Raw genomic sequence first — 19,900 nt, forward strand, 5'->3', positions numbered from 1 at the left:
CACGTCCCCCCGTGAATTAATCACATCCTCCTAGATGCTCCCATAATATTGTTTTTACCTCTATCATAGACACCACAATACAAAGGGGTTTGGGGTCAGGGTTAGGGGTCTATGCAACTCTACCTCTCCTTGTCCCTACTGTGGTCAGCACCTAGCTGGGTGCCTGCAAGGGACTCCATAAACACTGGACAAACAATTCAACCTGTCATTTCTAATATGGAAGATAATCCCTGGGTTTCAGGAAGCTTTTCTTCAGGGTGTCACCACCCAGGATGCCTCAGACGCCATCTAGTTAGAGGCACACTCTCTACCACTCTATCTCCCAAAATGTAAACTGATGCAACAGTAGAACCAACATCCTTCTGTCGTCATGTGCTATCTGTAAGCCTTTTACAAATAGATCTTTTTTGCATTCTGTGGAGGGTACATAGATATTCACTATAAAATCTTTCCATTTTTCAGTCCGTTTGAAAATGTTCACAACAAAATGCTGGCCAAAATTAAGAGATGAATCATAACTTGGAATTCACTTCCTCAAAAAGGTGTGGAAGTCAATCACAATGTTTGCAAGCATCAACAAGGAGGAAGCCAAGAACTCATCGTGGAATTATAAACGAAGAGCTCTTAGGTAAGGGTTTGGTAAAACATGTTTGCTGCCCAGGAGGAAAAACCATGTACTGTAGTTGACCTTAGAATCATGGAAATAAATTCCTCATTCCAGTGAAACGTCCTGGTGACATATTTTATTTTTGCAGAGTGAAACAGGGCTACCCCAGTTGTCCCTGTGGTGTTTAGGGTTGTCCCTGTGGTGTTTAGGGATGCAAGGTGGCACTTTGGAAGGAGTTTCGATTCTGAGCTCAGTTTCCTGTGAGCCAGGCCCCAAGCACCAGAAGAGCCACAGAAACGGATCGCCAGATGGGGGAGACAGAGGGATCAGATGCGTGGGAAGGAGCGAGCATTTCCACTGTCCTGAAAACAAAGGCCTCTAGGAAAAGAGAAGCCAAAAGGATGAACCATCTGCTTCAGAAAAGAGTGTCTCGTGTCATCCAACCCTGAGAGGAGAGTGGAAGTGCCCTGGTTAGAGAACACCCTACAGATGCAAGATAAATTGTGCTCCTTACAAGAGCCAAACGGGAAAAAAAAAAAATGAGGGGTAGATAGTACAACGGCTGAGACACCGTAACCTTACAATTCCCAAATAATGCAACATTACACACGGTTACTTGTTCCTAAAGACGGCCAAAGGTAAAAATAAAAAACAAAACAGTCAACTAGCCAGGATGTGGAAACAACCTAAGCGTCCATCAACAGATGGAAAAAGAAAACATGAGATATACATACAATGGAATAGTATTCAGCCTTAAAAAGGAAGGAAACCTTGCCATTCTCAACCATGTGGATAAACCTGAACATGATCCTAAGTGAAATAATCCAGACACAGAAGGATGAATACTGTGTGATCTCACTCATATGTAGACTCTAAAATAGCCAAACTCGTAGAAGCAGAAAGTGGAATGGTGGCTGCAAGAGGCTGGGGGAGAGGGGGAAACAGGAAGATGTTGGTCCAAGGGTACAAAGTTTCAGTTACACAAGATGAATGGGTCCCTGAGATCTCCTGCACGGCGCTGTGACTACAATAACAGTACTGTAATGTATACTTGAAATCTGCTAAAAGGGTAGATCTTAAGTGTTCTCACCACAAATAAAAAAAAAAAGAAAATGGAAATTATGTGAGGCGATGGATATGTTAATTGCTTGATTGTGACAATATTTCACAATATATCAAATCATCACCATGGATGCCTTAAATATATACAATTTCTATTTGTCAATTACACTGCAACCAAGCTGGAGAATATATCAATAAACTATTTATTTGGGGTTGGGAGGTGTAAAGAGAATGTCAACTGTATAATATATCTTCCTCTACATTTACCTGTATTTAAAAGGTATAAAATTCACAAGGTTATGACTTAAGATGGGACTTACAAGTCTCGAATTTTTTTCATAGTTCCCGTGGCTACATCCTCGCATTTCATCAAATAAAAATGTGAAAGTGAACTAGATTTGCTACTTCTCTGGCCTCTATCAATGCCATCTCTCCCCGTTCCCTCCACGCTAAGGCTAATATATATCCTGGAAATGAAAGTGTTTATGTCTAGCAGACTCTAGTAGAGAGCGCGAAATTGAAGTGGGATAAGGAAGAAAAAAAAAAAGTTCTCTGTTCCAGGACCTACCTGTCCTCGTTATACATAATTTAAGTACTGAAGAGTTGTTTAATTTTAAACAACTTTTCTAACAGCCTATAAAAAGAAACATCCCATCCATCTTGCATGCGCTTACACTAATCTGACATTTTTTCCGACCTATTTGGACGCACTTGCGCCCACTTAAGCCGTCTCTCTGGATTGGCCGCTCAGAGTTTTATTCTGCATGATTCGTTTCACCAATGGTCTGGAAACACAAGGAGGCGATAATGCACGTCTGTTTCGGACACCCACCCAAGAGACCACCCTCCCTCTGGCCAGACCTCACTGCTCCTGGGCAGGGGTATCTCAACTCTGCCCTTGGCTTTGATCTGGTTTGGGTATTTAAACGCTCCCTGTTGCCCAGTGGGGAGCTGAGTGACTTTGATTCAATAGACATGATGTCACCCCCTCAGCCCTTATGTAAACAGAGTGACTAACACCTTCACGACAGAAGCCAAGCCAGCCGCCTCCTGGAGAAGCTGACAAGATAAGTATTTGGCGTTGACACCTGCAGGCGGAGTCGTGGCATAAGCAGGAAACTTAAATTTAGATCCAGCAGCACTTCTGACTCCTATGAATAGTTATTAAAGCCATAACGACATCAGAGAGAGGGAAAACAACATCTCTCCTCCCTGAGGCCTTTTCCCCCCCCCCACCATCTAGAAAGTCACAGAACATAAACCCCAAAAGAAGACAACATTTTGTTTTATAACCACCAGTGAAATGGAAGTTCATAAGCATTCCTCAGATCTGCAGTGTTTCACCATTTAGAATTCTCTCATTCAAATAACTGATGTGATTCGCGTTGAGAGAAAGAAGGAAGACCACACACAGTCATATTTTAGAGAAACTGATCCTCATCCATCCCATGAGCACCTATTGAGTATCATGTAAGGTAAGGCACAGCGCTGGGTACCTGCGGGGAGAAGGGGTGTTGAGAGGAACAAAGCACTGCATGACAAAGACTCAGAGAAGTCAGTGTTGAAGGTGATTTGCCCAGATCTACCCAGCTGGCAGGTGGAGCACCCACACCGGAACTTAAGGCTCCCAGCTCCCTCCTCTAGGCCACAAGGAGTTCATGTGCAAACACATCTGAACTGCGAATGCCACTCCATGCTGACCTGCACTGGGGAAGGTCACTAGACCCCAAATGTTCTTCCCAAGAGTCGTGGCACATGGTAAGCAAATTCCCAAAAGGATTCCTTGCTAAGATGGCATTTGAGCCGGGGTTTAAAGAACAGGTCGAACTGAGAATGTGGAAATGGGAAGTGATGCAATGTAAATGGGAGAAATCAGGAGAAAAGGCCACAGGAAGGAAATCACGGAGCAGACTTGGTTGGTTGAATGACAGTGGGGACAAGAGGAGGGGAGAGGATGAAATGGAAAGGGCATGGAGTCAGAATGGCATCCTGGCTTCCTTCGGGGCCATAAGGATCCAATGAAGGTGATGGAGGGGAGATAACAGATCACATCTGTGCTACAGAGACACCGAGCTGGCGCTGATGCAAGGGTGGATTAGCAGGAGGGCAGGCCAGCATAGAAGTCCAGGCCAAACTCATAAAGACCTCATCTGGGAAACGTGGGGAGAGAGTGGAGGAAAAAGATGGGGGGACGCGCGTGAGAGATTTCAGAAGCAGAAACAGTAAGTCCAGCAACTGCTTGGGTATGGGAGTGAGGACAGAGATTGAGGGTGACCCTGAGCAATGAGCACCCCGGCTCTCAACCCTCTGTCAGCACTCTCACGTGCACGTAGGCTTGTTCAAGTGTAGATTCCCACAGCAAAGCCCTCAAGTCCTGGCGAGTCCAAGAAGGTTTTCATTGCATGTGAATAAAAATGGGAGATCTCTGGGCTTCCCTGTTGGCGCAGTGGTTGAGAGCCCACCTGCCAAAGCAGGGGACACAGGTTCGTGCCCCGGTCCGGGAGGATCCTACATGCCACAGAGCGGCTGGGCCCGTGAGCCATGGCCGCTGGGCCTGCACGTCCGGAGCCTGTGCTCCACAACAGGAGAGGCCACAGCAGTGAGAGGCCCGCGTACCGCCCAAAAAAAAAAAAAAAAAGAGAGAGATCTGTGCTGACTCACAAACTCTGCGTGACTGTCCTGCAGTGAGACGAGTACAAAAGGGAGACTGTCCAGACAGTTTGGTAGCAACTTGACCAATCATTTTATATCGATGGAATCTGATTAGAAATTGAGGCTTGATTTTATATGTATTTTGCTTTTTCCATGTCACCTCTCTAATTGTTCATTTTTAATGAATTTGACAAAAGTATGGGTCCACAGAAGTTTAGACATTTGAACAAACCCAACTGGGTCTTGCACAAAGACAGTCTGAGAAGCAAACTTTGACTACACTTTGAATGGCTGGGTAAGCAAAAGGGAAGTACACGAGGAGGGACTCTGAGCTGAGATACCGCCCTGTCGCTGACATCTGGCTGCCTGAACCCACCAGCTGCCAGGGTCCCCATCACCACGGTCCACCCAGCCTGCACGCACATCACTGAAAGCTGGCACCTGGCCACCATCACACCTTGTGGCTGCACGTTATCTCCTAACTCCTACATCTGCGTGTGCTCCCCCCCGAAACTCACGGCCATCTCAGCCCCATGTGTAGGTTGAGTGCCACGTGCCAACCCTCTGAATCTTTTGCTGTTTTTCAGGAATGTCCCCACACAGCAGTCTGGAGGATAGAGAAAGAACGAAGAGGGTGCAAGCAGAGTTACAGAAGCTAAGGAATTTCTCAGGACTGTACAGCGGGGGGTAAGGAGTGTCAGAGGGAAAAAGGCTTCCGGAGAGGAGGGTGAAGACTCAGGACAGAGTGGTTAGTTGCCCCTGACAGAAGAATGTCCCCAGAGTGATGGGGACAGAGGTCAGACGGCAATGGGACAGGAGAAAATGGGCAGCAAGGGAAGAGCAGCTTCCCTGAATGGCAGGGAGGCGGGGCAGAGAGCTAAGCAACTTCACCAGACTGTTCTATATCGTGTGATTGGGTGCTATCTGGAACACTAACACTACTCTAAATAATAATTTTCTCCCCAAATCTCCAAATTCTCCCCTATCTATCTATCTGCTTTTATAGCTGTAAGTTTGAAGCTATAAACGTCTGTTTTTGCCTTGCTGAGGTAATAGGATAATAAGTGACATCAGGCATTCTTTAAGGCAAAAGGCCATAAAGAAATACAATACTGACATGTTCTTACCACCTGCCCCCCACCCCCCCGCAAAAATGCAGTTCTGTTTAAGCTTACAGAACATTTGGAGAAGGATGAGCATAGCGGGGGGGGGAAAGTTAGGAGTAAACTGGAGTCTACTTTCGTAAATTTCTTGGACCTGTGCCCTACCTCAATTGCCAGAATTTAAAACAGAAACACAAGGAAGCATCTTTGTGATGTTTGCCAGAAGGATCAAACCTTTTCAACTTGAGGACTGAGAAAGAAGATGCCAATAGGATCATTAACCATCCCAAAGTGCCCTAGATGCTTGACGTCGAAATTAGAAGAGATCTGCCTAGTTTTATCACAAGCTCCTAAAATAAATACGGGAGGTAAGATACAGGATCGAGGCCAGTCACCACAGCAAAGAGTGGGCTTGACCCCAGAGTTCTCTAATCCAAGAAAACCATTCACAAGCATCTTCGGCAAATTATATTCTTAAGGATGTTCAAGGCATACAAAAGCATGAACGGCAAGGGCATCAATGAAAGATGGGAATTTTCACTACGCTTCCTGTGGGCTAGGATATTACTGCACTTCCTGCCATAGGCAACTGTTTAAAAGAATAGCTCTGGATACATTCACTATCTTGATTGCGGTGATGGTTTACAGAGGTGCTTGTATAAGTCAAAGTTTACCATATTTATACTTTAAATAAGCAGCTTACTGTATGTCAATTATACTGCAAGAAAGCTGTTTAAAAAAATAATCAGAGCTACACAATAGAATTACACTCCTAGAATTAATTTCTGAACATTATATAGTCTGGGGTTTCTCTGCTGTGTTCCAGAGAATTAAAAGGCCGTAGCAATCAGGGTCCAGCCAGCGAAAGAGAAATCCCAGCAAGTGTTTACAACAGAGGGAATTGAATGCAGGGGACTGGAGGCATCAGAGTGGGGAAGGCAAGCAGGTTGTGGTGAGATACCCCATGGATAAGCAATAGTCAGAAGCCACTTCCATCCTCAGGAAGAGAGCCTGGGGCCACCAGTGGAAGATGGCACAAGGCAGCCCTTCCCGAGGGAGCCAGAGACACAGAAGGGTAGTAGCAGCTGGAAAGGCAGCCTTCTGGGGTCCCATCCCTGCTCTACAGAGAAGACCAGGGGAGGGTCAGGAGTGGCCCTTGGGACAGAGAGGCCCAGGTCTGACACAAGGATGTTTCGGGGGAAAAAAAGGGTTAGAGAAGAAAAGTCGGTTCAGAAAACTCTATTAAAGCAAGTTAGCAGACTTCCCTACTGCTGGGCTTGTCAGGGCTTTAACATGCTCCTAGACGTGGAAATCTCAAAGAAAAGAATATGACATAAAGTGCGTCCACGCTCTTCCTCTGCAGAGCATTTGGGAAGAGTGTTCCATGAAACGCTATTTGGAAAATGTTGATCTAGCCCAATACTCACATTTTACAGACAAGGAAAGACTCAGAACTTTGGTTAAGTGGCTTGAACATGCTACTGTAAAAAGGGATAACACGAAGACTAGAGGCTTAAGCTTCCCGAATCTCAATCAGGTGCTCTTTCCTCAACTCTATACTGAAGAGGCCTTAAGCACTTTCTAGCACCATCAAGAAAACCAGCTACTTAACCATTCTAGTGAGTGATGCATCGTTTTGGTGGTAGAAGCTACCAGAATCCATGGAGATGTATACAATCTGTCGTTAGGTCAAAGACAACCAAAGGCATCAGCACTATGGAAAAAGAACACATAGAAAATAGGAAAAACATGCAATGGAGTTGCCAAATTTATTAATGGGAGGAAAAGAGAAGAAAGGGAAAAGCAAGAGGAGAGAGGGAGAAACTAAGCTCCAGTGGGTACCACCTGCATCCCCGCAGCTATGCTGGCTTCCACATCTTAGAGTGATGACATGTATGTGCATGTATAACAATAGAGACAAACAACCTCAATTAAGTAGATGAAATAAGCAAGGTGCCAGATTTGTGGGACGAGTTCCCAAAGCTGGTATTAGGGGATTCTGCCCTAAACAGACCCCATAAAAATGCAAAGACCTGTTCCATGGACCTCGGGAAAAATGCAACTCTCCAAATATCTTCAACTGAAGACAACTGTGTCTTCCTCACTTTAACCTCCATAATCTTAGCCCCACCCTTTAGTATCACTTCACTTTTGGCTTGATTAAACTTCTATCCCACCAGACAGAGAGGTGGTTAAACCACAGCGCGTACCAAGTCAGGTGTTAGAGAACAAAGCTGAATTTCTCAAATCCACTGATCTGGCCCTGGTCCCAAGCTCCTCTGTTTGAGAGGTTTCATCTCTGCAGGGATGTGGGGGAAATAAAGGAGGTTATTTAGCTAGAATTCAGTGAGAAGACATCCCAAGAACACGGAGAGCTGACACAAGGAGACCTGGGGAGAATTCATGAAGTGTCTCACCTGTACAGTATTTGTAAAGAAATGCTCCCAAGCTCCCAAACCACCTCAAATGAATTGCTAACTAGTTGTTCAACAGCACTCTTTAGGGTTACCATGTTCCTTGTTTACATTATTGAACCTTCTCATTTATTTACCATTAATTTGTGTAGCCCTTTCTCATAGAAAACAGTTCAAAGCAAATGAGCCTCACCCACAGAGACCTCTGGTTTACGGAGTCTCTATTAATTTAAGTTTAACCTGATCTAAACAGTCTCTCCTGAGGAAACCTTTTCAAGTCCCCGATCCTGCCACTAAGGCCACGAAAAGGTATTTCTGTGAGTTTTTCAATGCAGTAATCACACTAAGTTTTAACAATATTTTTTCTTCCTTTCTGAAAACTTTAACCCCTCTCCCAAATTTTAATAATTTATAAGCACAGAATTCCTCTAATTCTTGTTCATTCTTCAGGCCTCTTTCTTTCACTCGCCCAAATCCCGCCAAGCATGGATCAAACAGGGCACAAGCCAGGGAGAAATTTAATCGCTCATATCTCTGCCTGAGGGATTGTCTAGGTACTATGGTGACAGACACCTCACTGAAAGTATGTGGGCGAAAAAAGATTTTTAAACTCCTAGACTAAAAAAAAAAAAAAAAGAGAGAGATTTCTAATGGATTTGGTGTCAACACACAGAAGCACAAAATAAGGCCTACGTAGTCCATCAAAATTACTTATACACTGATGGGGTAAAGCAGCAGAAATGAAATATTGTTCAACAAAGGTATTTTGTTTGCCTTCCCCCAAACTCTTCATATTTTGAATTTTAGGATTTTTACTGACTTGCTTTTCTGGCTAAACGTACAGTTTCTCCTCAGAAGATTTTTAGGGCAGTGAAAACTACTCTGTATGGTATCATAATGATGGATACATGTCAGTAGACATTCATCCAAAGCCACAGAATGTCCGACACCAAGAGTGAGCTGTAATGCAAACTATGGACTTTGAGTGATAATGATGTGTCCATGCAGGTTCACTGACTGTAACAAATGTACCACCCTGGTGGGGAATGGTGATCCTGGGAGGAGTTGTGCACATGCGGAGGCGTGGGGTTATGGGAAATCTGAGCTTTTCACTCAATTTTACTGTAGACTTAAACTACTCTAAAAAGTGTTTTGTTTTTTTTTAATGCACAGCTTCTCTGCTAATTTATCCTGATAGAGTGTTCGATAAAATTTGCAAAAACAGTAAAACTTTCAGTCCTTCACTGTGTAGTTTACAAGGCTCTGTCTTTAGAATATTTCAACTCATAGACTGAAATGGGGGGGGGGGCGGAGAAAATAAGCAGTCTCAGAGATTAAGCAAGGCCGATTATAAAAATCTCCCGGCCTCATCAGCACAGAGAATAGCTCACGCGGATGATGCAGTTAGTTCATGCTCTGCTGAGACACGAGTCAGTTTTCTGCCAGCCCATGTTCATGAACAGGAAACCAACAAGACTGTAAACACAGAAGTAACAATCAACAGGCGCAGATGTTTAAAGCTGGAAGTTACATTCTGGACAAGGTGAAAAGGGTAAGTGGTAGGAGAGTCATAATAAGGCTGTCGGCGGATATCAAAGTGCAGCGTGGAGAGGGCTCCTGGGCAGTGCTTTCTGCCTGCTGTGAAGCCACCCGGCTGCTCCCCCCTCGGAGCTCTCAGATGATGAGAAAACAATCTGAACATAAAATCAGCACTACAGAGCAAGGACATTTCAGGCGTAGGACAATCCCGAACTATCTGGCAGGATCAGGAACCAAGGGCGTGTGCCCATAAACCCAAGAGCCAGGAAGGCTCTCCCACTCAGAACCAGAACCTCATTCTGCAAAAATGTTTGAAGGGGAGTCTTCAACCCAGTCGTCTGGGACTGGGTTAGAGATAACAGGACCGTGGGGACCCATCCAGGAATTACCTGATGCAATTTAGATAGCATCTCTATTATGGACCCAATCTCTTTAATAATGGATATGGGCAGGGCAGGAAGAGAATCAGTGCCTGCAGACATCAGTAGAACAATGCCGCTCAGGGCAGCAGGGTTTTCAACTCATTTTTGGAGCAGAAAACAATTCTTTAAGGTCAACAGTCCTTCGACATACCGAAGAGGGGGGATATTTTTAGAGATGCATAGTTTTTTCTTTTCTAAAAGCAGAGTTCTAGGAGAGAATGCTATCCACTAAGAGAAAACCCACAAAATTCCAGATTTGGGCTCCCCAACTCTTGCTGTGGGCTGTGGTCTTGCATGCTTTTATAATTTCTCCTGAATTATCCACTCACACCTGACCAACAACTCGATAGCCCTATTCCTCGGATGCGTTAGGCTCTCTCTGTGGTTCTGTTGGTTGTTCCTCAGCCTTAAGATGTACCAGCAGCGAGGAAGAAACCGTTCTGAGTACATCTAACAGACGTAACTGCAAACACAACAGAAAACATGACATGCAAGAACCTTTCAAGCTGTAAACTCTAGGACCCATGGATAACACAAATGGACCAATCATCCCCAACTGCCTATTGATAGAGGAAACCCAACTTAAAAAACAGGTTGTCCGTTGTTGGGCATGTTCCTCCAGAAAAACAACAGTCATGGAAGGTAGCTGTGTGATCCCAGCCAGCTCCAGAGTCTAACTTCATAAGGAGGCTGAAATACTATATATTTACAGTGGAAAAAGTAGTTGCAGAGAACAATATTTTCAAAACACTAGTAAACTGAGCCAAAATATCCAATCTGCTTCAGCGCGCTACAATGCCTTATTTCTAAAGCTTGGGGTGGGGAGGATAAATTAGGAGTTTGGGATTAACATATACATGGTTACTATATATAAAATAGATAAACAACAAGGACCTACTGTAGAGCAAGGGAACTACAGTCAATATCTCGTAATAACCTATCAGGGAAAAGAATCTGCAAAAGAATCGATATATATGTATAACTGAATCACTTTGCTGTACATCTGAAACTAACACATCATAAATCAACTATACTTCAATTTAAAAAAAATTTTTTAGATAAAAACACACAAAAAATTAAAATAAATAAAAAGCATTTTTAAAAATGTTTGGTGGGGGGGAAGACATACACGTATAACTCTGCAGCTCCGAGAATTTCTGGCGCGCACAAAAACTATAGAGGTTGATATGGCCCTGGTTCTTTAGTAACTAATTTTTGTGAAAACGGGAATGGCTTTCCTTCTCCTTGACATAGTCGTCAGCACATTCATACATTCCAGGTAGGACTGGGACCGTTTTCTGGTCCCAAGTTTCCGGAGGGCAAGAGGTGGAGGAAGGAGGAGCCAGGAAGTAAGGGTATTATGAGAAAATGTGCTTGAATAAGAGCAACTCAGCTGTCATGATGAAAACAGAAATGAAGGCAACAGAACACGCCAGCTCTTCGTGGGGAACACAAAAGGGGAGGAGAAGATGCCACCTGCCCACCCTATCAGCCCCTGGGTGACGGCTGCTCGGCCAGGACACTATGTCGCCTCCCTAGGATGCGGCGGGGTAGTGTAATGGCCTGGGGAGGGTCAGGGAGAAAGGTTAATGGATCACAGCTGTTTACACTCATGGGATTCTGTAAAGGACTCAACATCTTAGGAAGTGTCTATGTTGGTTTCTACCCCTTTTACTCAGATACTTACGGAAGCTTAGTCTAGTCAGGAATGCAATGATCCGATTAAAATATTGCCTACTTTCCCTCCTACTGCTGGAGGCGCTGAAGGTGGTGATGTGACAAATTCAGACAAGAGGAGAGGCTTGTCCTTATTCAGAATAAGGCTCCAAATGGAAAAGTTAAGAGAAAACTGCAAGGGGTGGGGTGGGAGGAACTGGGAGATTGGGATTACACACTATTGATACTATGTATAAAATGGACAACTGAGGGGAACATACTGTACAGCACAGGGAACTCGACTTACCACACTGTGGTGATGTACATGGGAGGGAAACCCAAAAGGGAGAGGATTTTAAAAAAAGAAAACTGCGAAGGCTTTATATTAAGGAAAAAAGAGCATTCCATGGAAGAATTCAGTTTTAAATACAGAATGGGAAACAGTAGAGGACTGACTTGAGAAAAAACTTACACAAAGCTGGTTAATTACCCAAGAAATTGTACTCACTTTGCTTTGCTTTCCTTTCCTAACTCAGCTTCATAAACAGATGAGGGAGAGGCAAAGACGAGAGAGCCATTGGTTACCTGAGAGTTTGCTGTCCTACCTTTGATATCCAGTATTCACCCTCCCACTGCCGCATCCAAGGAAAATACTGATGTGAAACCCAACATTTAAAGTAGCTAAACTCTGAAGACACAGTGATGAAACAATTACATGCTGAAGAAAGTGCTGAAGCTTGGGGTTTTTTCACTTACACAGATGTTTATATCACTAGGAGTCCTTCCTCCATGCTAATCAGAGGTAAGCTCTCAAGTAAAGGAACCAAGAATGATTCAGCACATTTCAAAAGGATTTCTACCCATTCTTAGAAGGACAAGCAGAGGAAGCATCATCCAAGGTCTAAACAATGATATCTGCTTGCCCTTTGATCCGAGTTGAAGAACACTTTGTACAACTTTTTTTGTTGAAATACCACTGAATCTCACATTTACTATTTGAAATCTCTTTAGGAGACTATCTACTCCTTCTTTAAGCCACACAATTGCAACCAAATTCTCCAAACTATTTTTGCTGTGAATAGCTTGCAGGCACGGATTTATTTTCTGCTAACAAAAATCTTCCTAAGTACAGGCAGCTTAAATGAAAAATAGGACCACTGATCCTGTGAGAAAAAGACAATACAGTGTATCTAGTTACAAATCCAAGTAGGGAGTATTCCATTTTTCTCCTAATTTATGTTTCCCGAGAGTAATTTTGTTCAGAAGATTGCCAGTATTTTTAGTACAATAAGTTTCTTGTTACTTGTACTAACACATGCTGATTCCTTTTTCTGACCATAGTTTGAGTTTTTTATTTCATTGTATCCTAGCATCTGTAGGTCAATACCTCATTAATTTAAAATAAATAAATGAAGTCTGAAATGCAGAGATTTAGTGAAACCTTTGCACTACTCTCAAATGTAATGCGTATTACAAATTACTATACATATGGGTAACTAATAAAGAGGTATATTAATAAAGCATGATGATATACATCAGATATCATGAATCTCAATGTCCTAAATGTCTTCACTTACCTCAAATGTTTTACTTAATAAAAATCAGGTATACCATTTGTAAATGATCTAAATAAAACATCAGATATACCCTTCTAGATTAGTGAAATACGAATTGTAAATGAATGTGTATACTTTCATTCAATCTTGATTAAGCACCTTCTGTACGCAAAGCATTATGTTAGGAACTTAAGTTACAACAGTGGATAAGCCTGGTTGCTTTCCGAGGCTGACATCCTAGAGGGGTGACAAAGAAATGAGTAAGCAAATTTTAAAAGAAAAAAAAAATACTCCTTGTGATAAGTGCAACCAAGGAAATAAACAGGGTGCAGTGATGGTACATAAGAGGGTGAGGGTGAGAGCAGCGCCAGTTTCTATGGAGCGGTTAGAGAAGGCTTCTTCTCAAAGGTGAATTTTAAGCTAAGACCTGAGCTATTTCAGGATATTTCTCCAAGGTCACCAAATAGGCAGGCTTGCTTATTAGGCTGCCAAGACACTTTTTAGCATTAGAAAACAAGTAGAAAATGGCATGTGTTGCCCAGATTGAATGCAGGTTCACGAGTGCACCAAGCTTGCCCAGCGGGCACTCTGCACACCAGCCAGTTAGGACAAAGGAGGTTACACATCCCCAGACTACTCACCCAGAGAGGGTGTAAAACCGTCAACATAAACAATAGTGGGCCAGTCAAATGACCAGCCTTTGGGATATACAAGAGAAATGTATCCTGTTGATTCATACTTCCTGATAACCACTCTGACTGACAAGGCTCAAAGCATTTTCAATGTATTTCATGAGTAAGTTACTCCCCTGTCCCAGGGAAGAAGGATGTTTACAACTATGTAACATATTCCCTTATTTCAGTTTGTAACTTACCTAACTCAGCAGATACAAGAACACTTTAAAACCCATGCTGTAACCTGTTTCTTTCTGTAGGTTCTTTAGAGTCATGTAACGCAGTAGCTAACATGCCATTGACACAGAGTAAGAAATCTCTGGAATTCTCCCAGCGTCCGTATTTAGAGGTAGTAATTGCTAAGCAATTACTTCCTTCAGATGAACTGTCCTTATGCTCAGAGCTATGATAATCAGATTTTATCACATTTTTAGCCTCTCATTATGAAATCCCCCTTTCCTACTGCTAAATGGATTAATATTAAATGGAACTGCTTGACTGGCAGGTGGCATAGCTTGTGACTTGGAGTCTACATACCTGGAAATGATTTTCTCCTCTAATCGCCCATGTGGAGTCCAGGATTGGACCTACAGATAGTTATAACTTGCAGTCAGAAAGCCCAGTGGTATGATAGGAGGGGCATGGGACAGAATTCCCATGGGACAGAATTCTTTTTCCTTCTATATCAGCCTGTCCTGGGCCTGAAATGACCCTACTGTTGAGTTCTCTTGGAATTTTTCAGTGCTGTTTTTTGAATCTTTAAAAATCTTTCTGAAAAATGAAAATATCCCTAAGGAGATACTACGTTAAACCATCGCTTTAGCAGGATTCGTTGACAACTAGCCTCAAGCAGTGTGACTCAGAAGCAGTGCCTACCTGTAGACCCGGAAAGGTCAGAAAAGCAAGGAGTGGGGAGAATTTGCAGGTCATTAAACACAATAAATGTCACCATACTTTACTCAAGCTAATTCTCACAATTTCAAATACCAGTGGTTCCCAAACACCACTAGAATCACCTGCGGAATCTTTAAAAACGCGGATACCTGGCTTCCACCTCACACGTTAACTAGTGATATGGGGTACCACCTGGGCATCTAGACTTCAAAAGCCCCCAGGTAATTCTCATGTACAGCAATGTTTGGGAGCCACTGACATAGGAAGCATTGCTCTTAATTGCTTTCTGGGATGCTTTGATTTCCTTCAGACATTAGGATCTCCCACACCAGTGTTTCTTGACCATGGCAGCACATTAGAAAAACCTAAGGCAAAAAAAAAAAAAAAAAAGCCAGAAACTCACCAGCTTAAGATTCTGACTTAACTGCTCTAAGGAGAAGCCAAGCATCCCTTACTTCTTTCCATGCCCCAGGTGATGCTAATGGTCAGCCAAGGTCGAGAACCATGTTGTAAAGCCTAGGGACTGTTTTCTGGAGACTATAATATGATTGTCCCTGGAGGAGCCAGAAGTGCCACTCTACCCACTTTGTTCAGGTTGGGACTACCCCCAAAAGGCAATAACACATTTCCCCAAGGCTGTGGGGAAACTTAGGGGAGGGCGGCAATGGGTGGAATTTACTAAGCCAGAAGCAGCAGAAATGTTAGAATAAGGAAAAGCACTGGTCCCTCTCCTCCCGCCCACGCTCCCCGCCCCCCAACTTTACTGACTGGCATGAGAATTTCCTTAGAATACTTCCTGGAGGTGGCTCAACCCTGGATTTTGTCCCAACACACTGTGACATTTCCTGTCCAATCAGAAACCCTGGCACTGCAAGAAGCAAGACTGGCCGGCCTGGAGACTCCACTCCCTGGGCCATGAGTCTCCCAGGAGGATTTCTGCAACACCTGGATACAATCGTCCTGCTCTACATGCTCCCGGACCTCGCCCCTCAGCCCCACTTCTCCTTGCTTCCCCCAACGCTCAGCGGAGTTGAGAATCATCTCCTAGAGATACTTGTAAAAGATTCGCTTCAAGTTTTTACCTGGGAATCATTCAAGTAAATAATGTCCTTAAAAGACGGACGTCTTCGACGTGGCTTGGAGACGTGGGTGCTACTTTGGTAAGTATCTGCTAACCCACTTTGGGGCCCGGCCAGAGCCACGCGTCTCGCAGCGGAAAGGAAGTCCGCGGAGACCCACCCCACCGCGCTGCTGCGCCCACTTGGGGCGTGGTTACTGCGCCCCTTTTCTCCCCGCAGAGAACGCGTCCCCTACATCGCTTTGTCTACGCTAAGCTGAGTCAGTTTATGAATGAAGAGTAGCACAGATCGGAGGCACTGGTTCTGGAAAAAGTCTTCCTTACACCATTCTCATTAACAGATGAGAAAACTCAAGGGGGTAAAGGCTCTGTGACTCCGTCCGGGTTTGCCACAGAACATTTGTGGCTGAGCCCGATTTAGCCGCCCTTGAATTTCCATTCTGTTGCCTGGCAACCGGTTCAGACCAGCTCAGGGCCCAACCCCGGCCCCCAACCCGCACCCTTTCCCTGCCCGTGCAGCTGGAGCCTCACTGATGAAAAGTTCGGCCTTCTGGGGCACTGGCCAAAGGCATGTGCGCGAAGGCACTGGGTGGGTGACCCCAACTGGGCTCGGGGTCGGGCCCCAAACCCGCGCGAGCTCCGCCTGGCCGGGACTGGCGCGCCTTCCGCGGTCCTTTCGGGACCTCCTTCTGAATCCCTCCTCCCCCAATTCCGTGAATACCACTTAACGCAATCATGTTAAGTTTCCAGAGTTCTCAGCTGCTCTCGGATTCCCCAGAGTCCCGGTGGGAAAACTGGCACTCAGAGCGTTAAGGATGCAGAACCAAAACAGGAGGAGAAAGTGCTGAAGAGCTTTCTCCTTCCCAGCTGGCTCCACTCGGGCCGGACTTCGCTGCCACAGTCGGGCTGGCGTGGCCCGAGCCGGGCACCAACGGGAAAAGCGCGGACTGTGCTCCGGCCGCTCAAGGAGACGCGCCAGCCAGCGCCGCTCTCGGGACCCAGCGTCCCAGCCCGCCCGCCGCAGCAGCGCTCAGCCCCGGCGTGGGGAGCGCATGTGCCGCCCCAGGCCGCGCAGGTGGCGGGAGGACAACCGGCCCGTCCCCGCGTCCCCGCCGCGCCAGCCCGGCTCCCCAGCGCCAGGGGCTCCTCCACCCTCTCACTCCCCTCCCCGGGCCCGGGAGACTGGGGGGGGGGGCGAGGGGAGAATGTGCCGGTCGCTACGCTCCCCCAGATCCTTACCCAGGTTCACGAAGCTCATGACCATGTCGGCGTCGTTGAGGAAGGCGCTGTCCTGCGCGCTGGTCAGTGGAGACGCGCCGCCGCCGCCGGGTCCGGGGGCCAGGACGCTCCTGCTGCCGAGGGCCGCCTGCCGGGGCTGGGACGAGCCGGCCCCTCCGCGCGGCCCGGGCTGCCGCCTCTCCTCGTCGGAAGCCCCGTCCTCGTCGTCGGCGGCGGACAGGGCGTTGTACAGGTCCAGCATGAAGAGAGGCGCGGACTTCAGCCGCCCGGGCGGGGGCTCACCGCGAGGCTGCTGCTGCGGCGGCGGGGGCGGCGGGAGCGCAGGGGGCTGCGGCTGCTGGAGGCCGTGCAGGGGCCGGGGCCGGTGCGGGAGGCCCAGCACGGCGAGGATTTCCTTCTGCATCTCCCGCTTCTCGTGCGTCTTGAGCCTCCGGTAGAGAAAGCCCGAGGAGGAGGTCTGCGGCGGCGGCGGCTGCTCCGCGGGGCCGGGGCGCCCGCCGTCCCCCAGCAGCGCGCCCCCGGCGGCGGGCAGGGGCGGGGGCCCGCAGCAGCCGCAGAGCAGTCCCCACCACCAGCACAGCCACGGCGCCCTCCGCCCCAGCATCCCCGCCGGGCCGGGCTGGCCCCGCGGGCCCCGCGAGGCGTGGAGCGGCGGAGCGAGGCCGGAGCGCGGCCGCGGTGGCCCTTGGGCGTAAAGAGCCCCGCCACCTCTCGGCGGGCTCGCTTCCCCTTCCTGGCCCTCAGTCCGTATCTCTCATGGTCGTCTGGGGCGCCCGCAGTTGCCCAGGCTGGAGGGGAGGAGAAGGGGGCGATCCCCGGGAGGGCCGCTGGAGGGGCAGGGGGGGAGCCCCACGCTCCCGCGCAGGTCCCCGGAGGCGCAAGCTCCGGGCCAGGTGTGTCCGAGTCGGGGCCGCGCGGCAGCCGGCGCCCTGGCTCCTGGGCGGGTCACGGCGCAGTCTCTCCGGGGTCTGGCTGCCCGCGCACGTGCGCTGCCTTGCGCCCTCCGGGGCGGCTGGACGGACGGCGGGGCCGTTCACCAGCTGGGGAGGATACCCGGCATCATCCCCGCGCACGCCTCTCCCCGGCTTGCACGGTCGCCGTGAAGTTTACCCCGCCGCAGGGCCCCGGCCGTGGCGGACTAGGCGTCCCAAGATGCCCACCTTCTCCGCGAGGCTTACACGTCTTTCTCCCTCTCACAAACTCCGCGCCCCCTCCGCCCTCGGGCACGGCACTGTCGCTCCCCCTCAAGATCTTGGCGCGCCGTTCCACTCCCCAAGCGGAGGCGGTGAGGCTCTTGCTTTCCGTTCCGTGCTCGTTCGGCTGCCCTGCAAACCCCGCTCGCAGAAGGGATGGGAGAGAAGCGGACCCGCGCGCGGAGTGGCGGCGTCGGCGCCGGAATTCGCAGGCTCCCGCCTCTCGGAGCCGCGCTCCCCGCAGCGGCCAACGTGGGCTTTCTGGTGCGCGTCTCGCTCAGGTACCGCACTCCAGCCCCCGGGTCTCCCCGCCCTCCTGGTAACGGACAGGCTGGCGGCCAATGAAGAGGCGAGTCTCGCCTGTATTTAAATAGGCCCGCCCCCTTCTTTCACCCTCCCTCTCCCGGGAGGCATCGCCTCCGCCGCGCGTAGGTTTCAAGTACAGAGAATTCTCGGAGGCACCCGAGGAGTGGCGAGGTGGCAAAGGCAAAGAAGTCACTGCTAGGAAGAATGATCTGATCAACACCCCGATGGGAACCTTTCCCTTTAACGATCCCATAAATGGCCTAAATTGATGCCTTAACTAAATAAAAGTAAAATCAGCTGTTAAATCAATGCCACCTGAATCAATTGACGAAGAACAGAAAACCATCACTTTTCCCCATTCCTTCCTTAGTTTCTCCAATTGATGTAATACAGGCGTTGAGCGTGCACGTGGCTTCCAAAGGCAGCTGATGGAAGTTGGGACACACCCTCGGAGAAGCCGTTCCCAAACGCCACAGAGAGGGCCAAATATAAGCCATACCCATCGTTCTGAGGGCTTGGGCTCCGAGTATTGTGATTTATTTCTTCATTTGGGCTTTGGCTTCGCTTCTTAAGCTAGCACCCAAAAGAAAGAGGGTGTAATCAGAGAGTGTAGTAAAAAAGCCCCTCCCCGCCGCCCCCAGCTTCTTGGAAATGTTTAAGAGCTTCTCCAGTTTGTCTGTGAACGTTGCATTTTAATGTACTGAAAGACAATCGAATTTACATGATGCAAGATCAGTAAAACTTGAGGAGAGGTAGTAAAGGTGATTTCAGTAAGCGTAGGGGCTTGGCATGTCCCATTCAGGATCACAGGCAGGGCCCTGAAACTCGGGTTGCTGGGAGCATTAGACAAGGTCAAGCATGTAAAACCCGTTGTAATTTCATGGCAGGCTCACTTCTCAGTTACAGACACTGCCCCCTCCCCCAAACAACACCACCACCATCTGCCATTCAGCATGCACATTCACTTGCCCTTACCCTACCCAAGAAGGCCCAGTTATTGGTGGTTCCTAGAAAGAAGTTCTCTTAAAACGTTATGATCTTTTACCTGGTGAAAGCGTGTGCATTAGAAATCAAAAACTGCAGTGCTGACCTGGCAGTCTTGGTTCACATCGTCCAGGGCATTTGGGAGCCAGACCAACCAAATACATACAGACTATGGAATTTGTGAACTTATAAGATCATGAGGTTTCTGCTGATCCAAGCCTTTTAAGCATTGTTATCTTGTTTCAAAGAGTCTGTGTTGAATGGGTAAGGGTCTTTACCTCCCACCATCCCACCATCCACTGGTTCCCTCTTAGCTGTTGTTCTCTCTTGGTCCAGACACAGTGGTCTTTAGGACAGACTTTAATTTTACAAACGTCCCGTAGCCATTGATCTCAGGCAAGACAACATCAGCAACACTGAAGGCCAATCTGTAACCACCTGCAGGGATTCTTTTCATCTGAAAAGAGGAGTACATCACTACATGGTCTGGGATGCCAGGCCCCTTAGAATTAGCCTCCATC

General features: G+C 47.5%; 1 protein-coding gene across 1 annotated transcript in view; it reads right to left on the reverse strand.

Moving 5' to 3' along the window:
* Positions 1–18,332, reverse strand: part of BMP6 (bone morphogenetic protein 6) — a 147,968-nt gene extending 129,636 nt beyond the window's left edge. Inside the window, exon 1 of the mRNA XM_081245385.1 lies at positions 16,897–18,332. Within this exon, the coding sequence (XP_081101511.1) occupies positions 16,897–17,500 (604 nt within the window). The 5' untranslated portion in view covers positions 17,501–18,332. The remainder of the gene's footprint in view (positions 1–16,896) is intronic.
* Positions 18,333–19,900: the final 1,568 nt, after the last annotated feature.

The sequence above is a fragment of the Mesoplodon bidens genome (assembly GCF_964165515.1).
Source record: "Mesoplodon bidens genome assembly, chromosome: 10".
NCBI lineage: Eukaryota > Metazoa > Chordata > Mammalia > Artiodactyla > Ziphiidae > Mesoplodon > Mesoplodon bidens.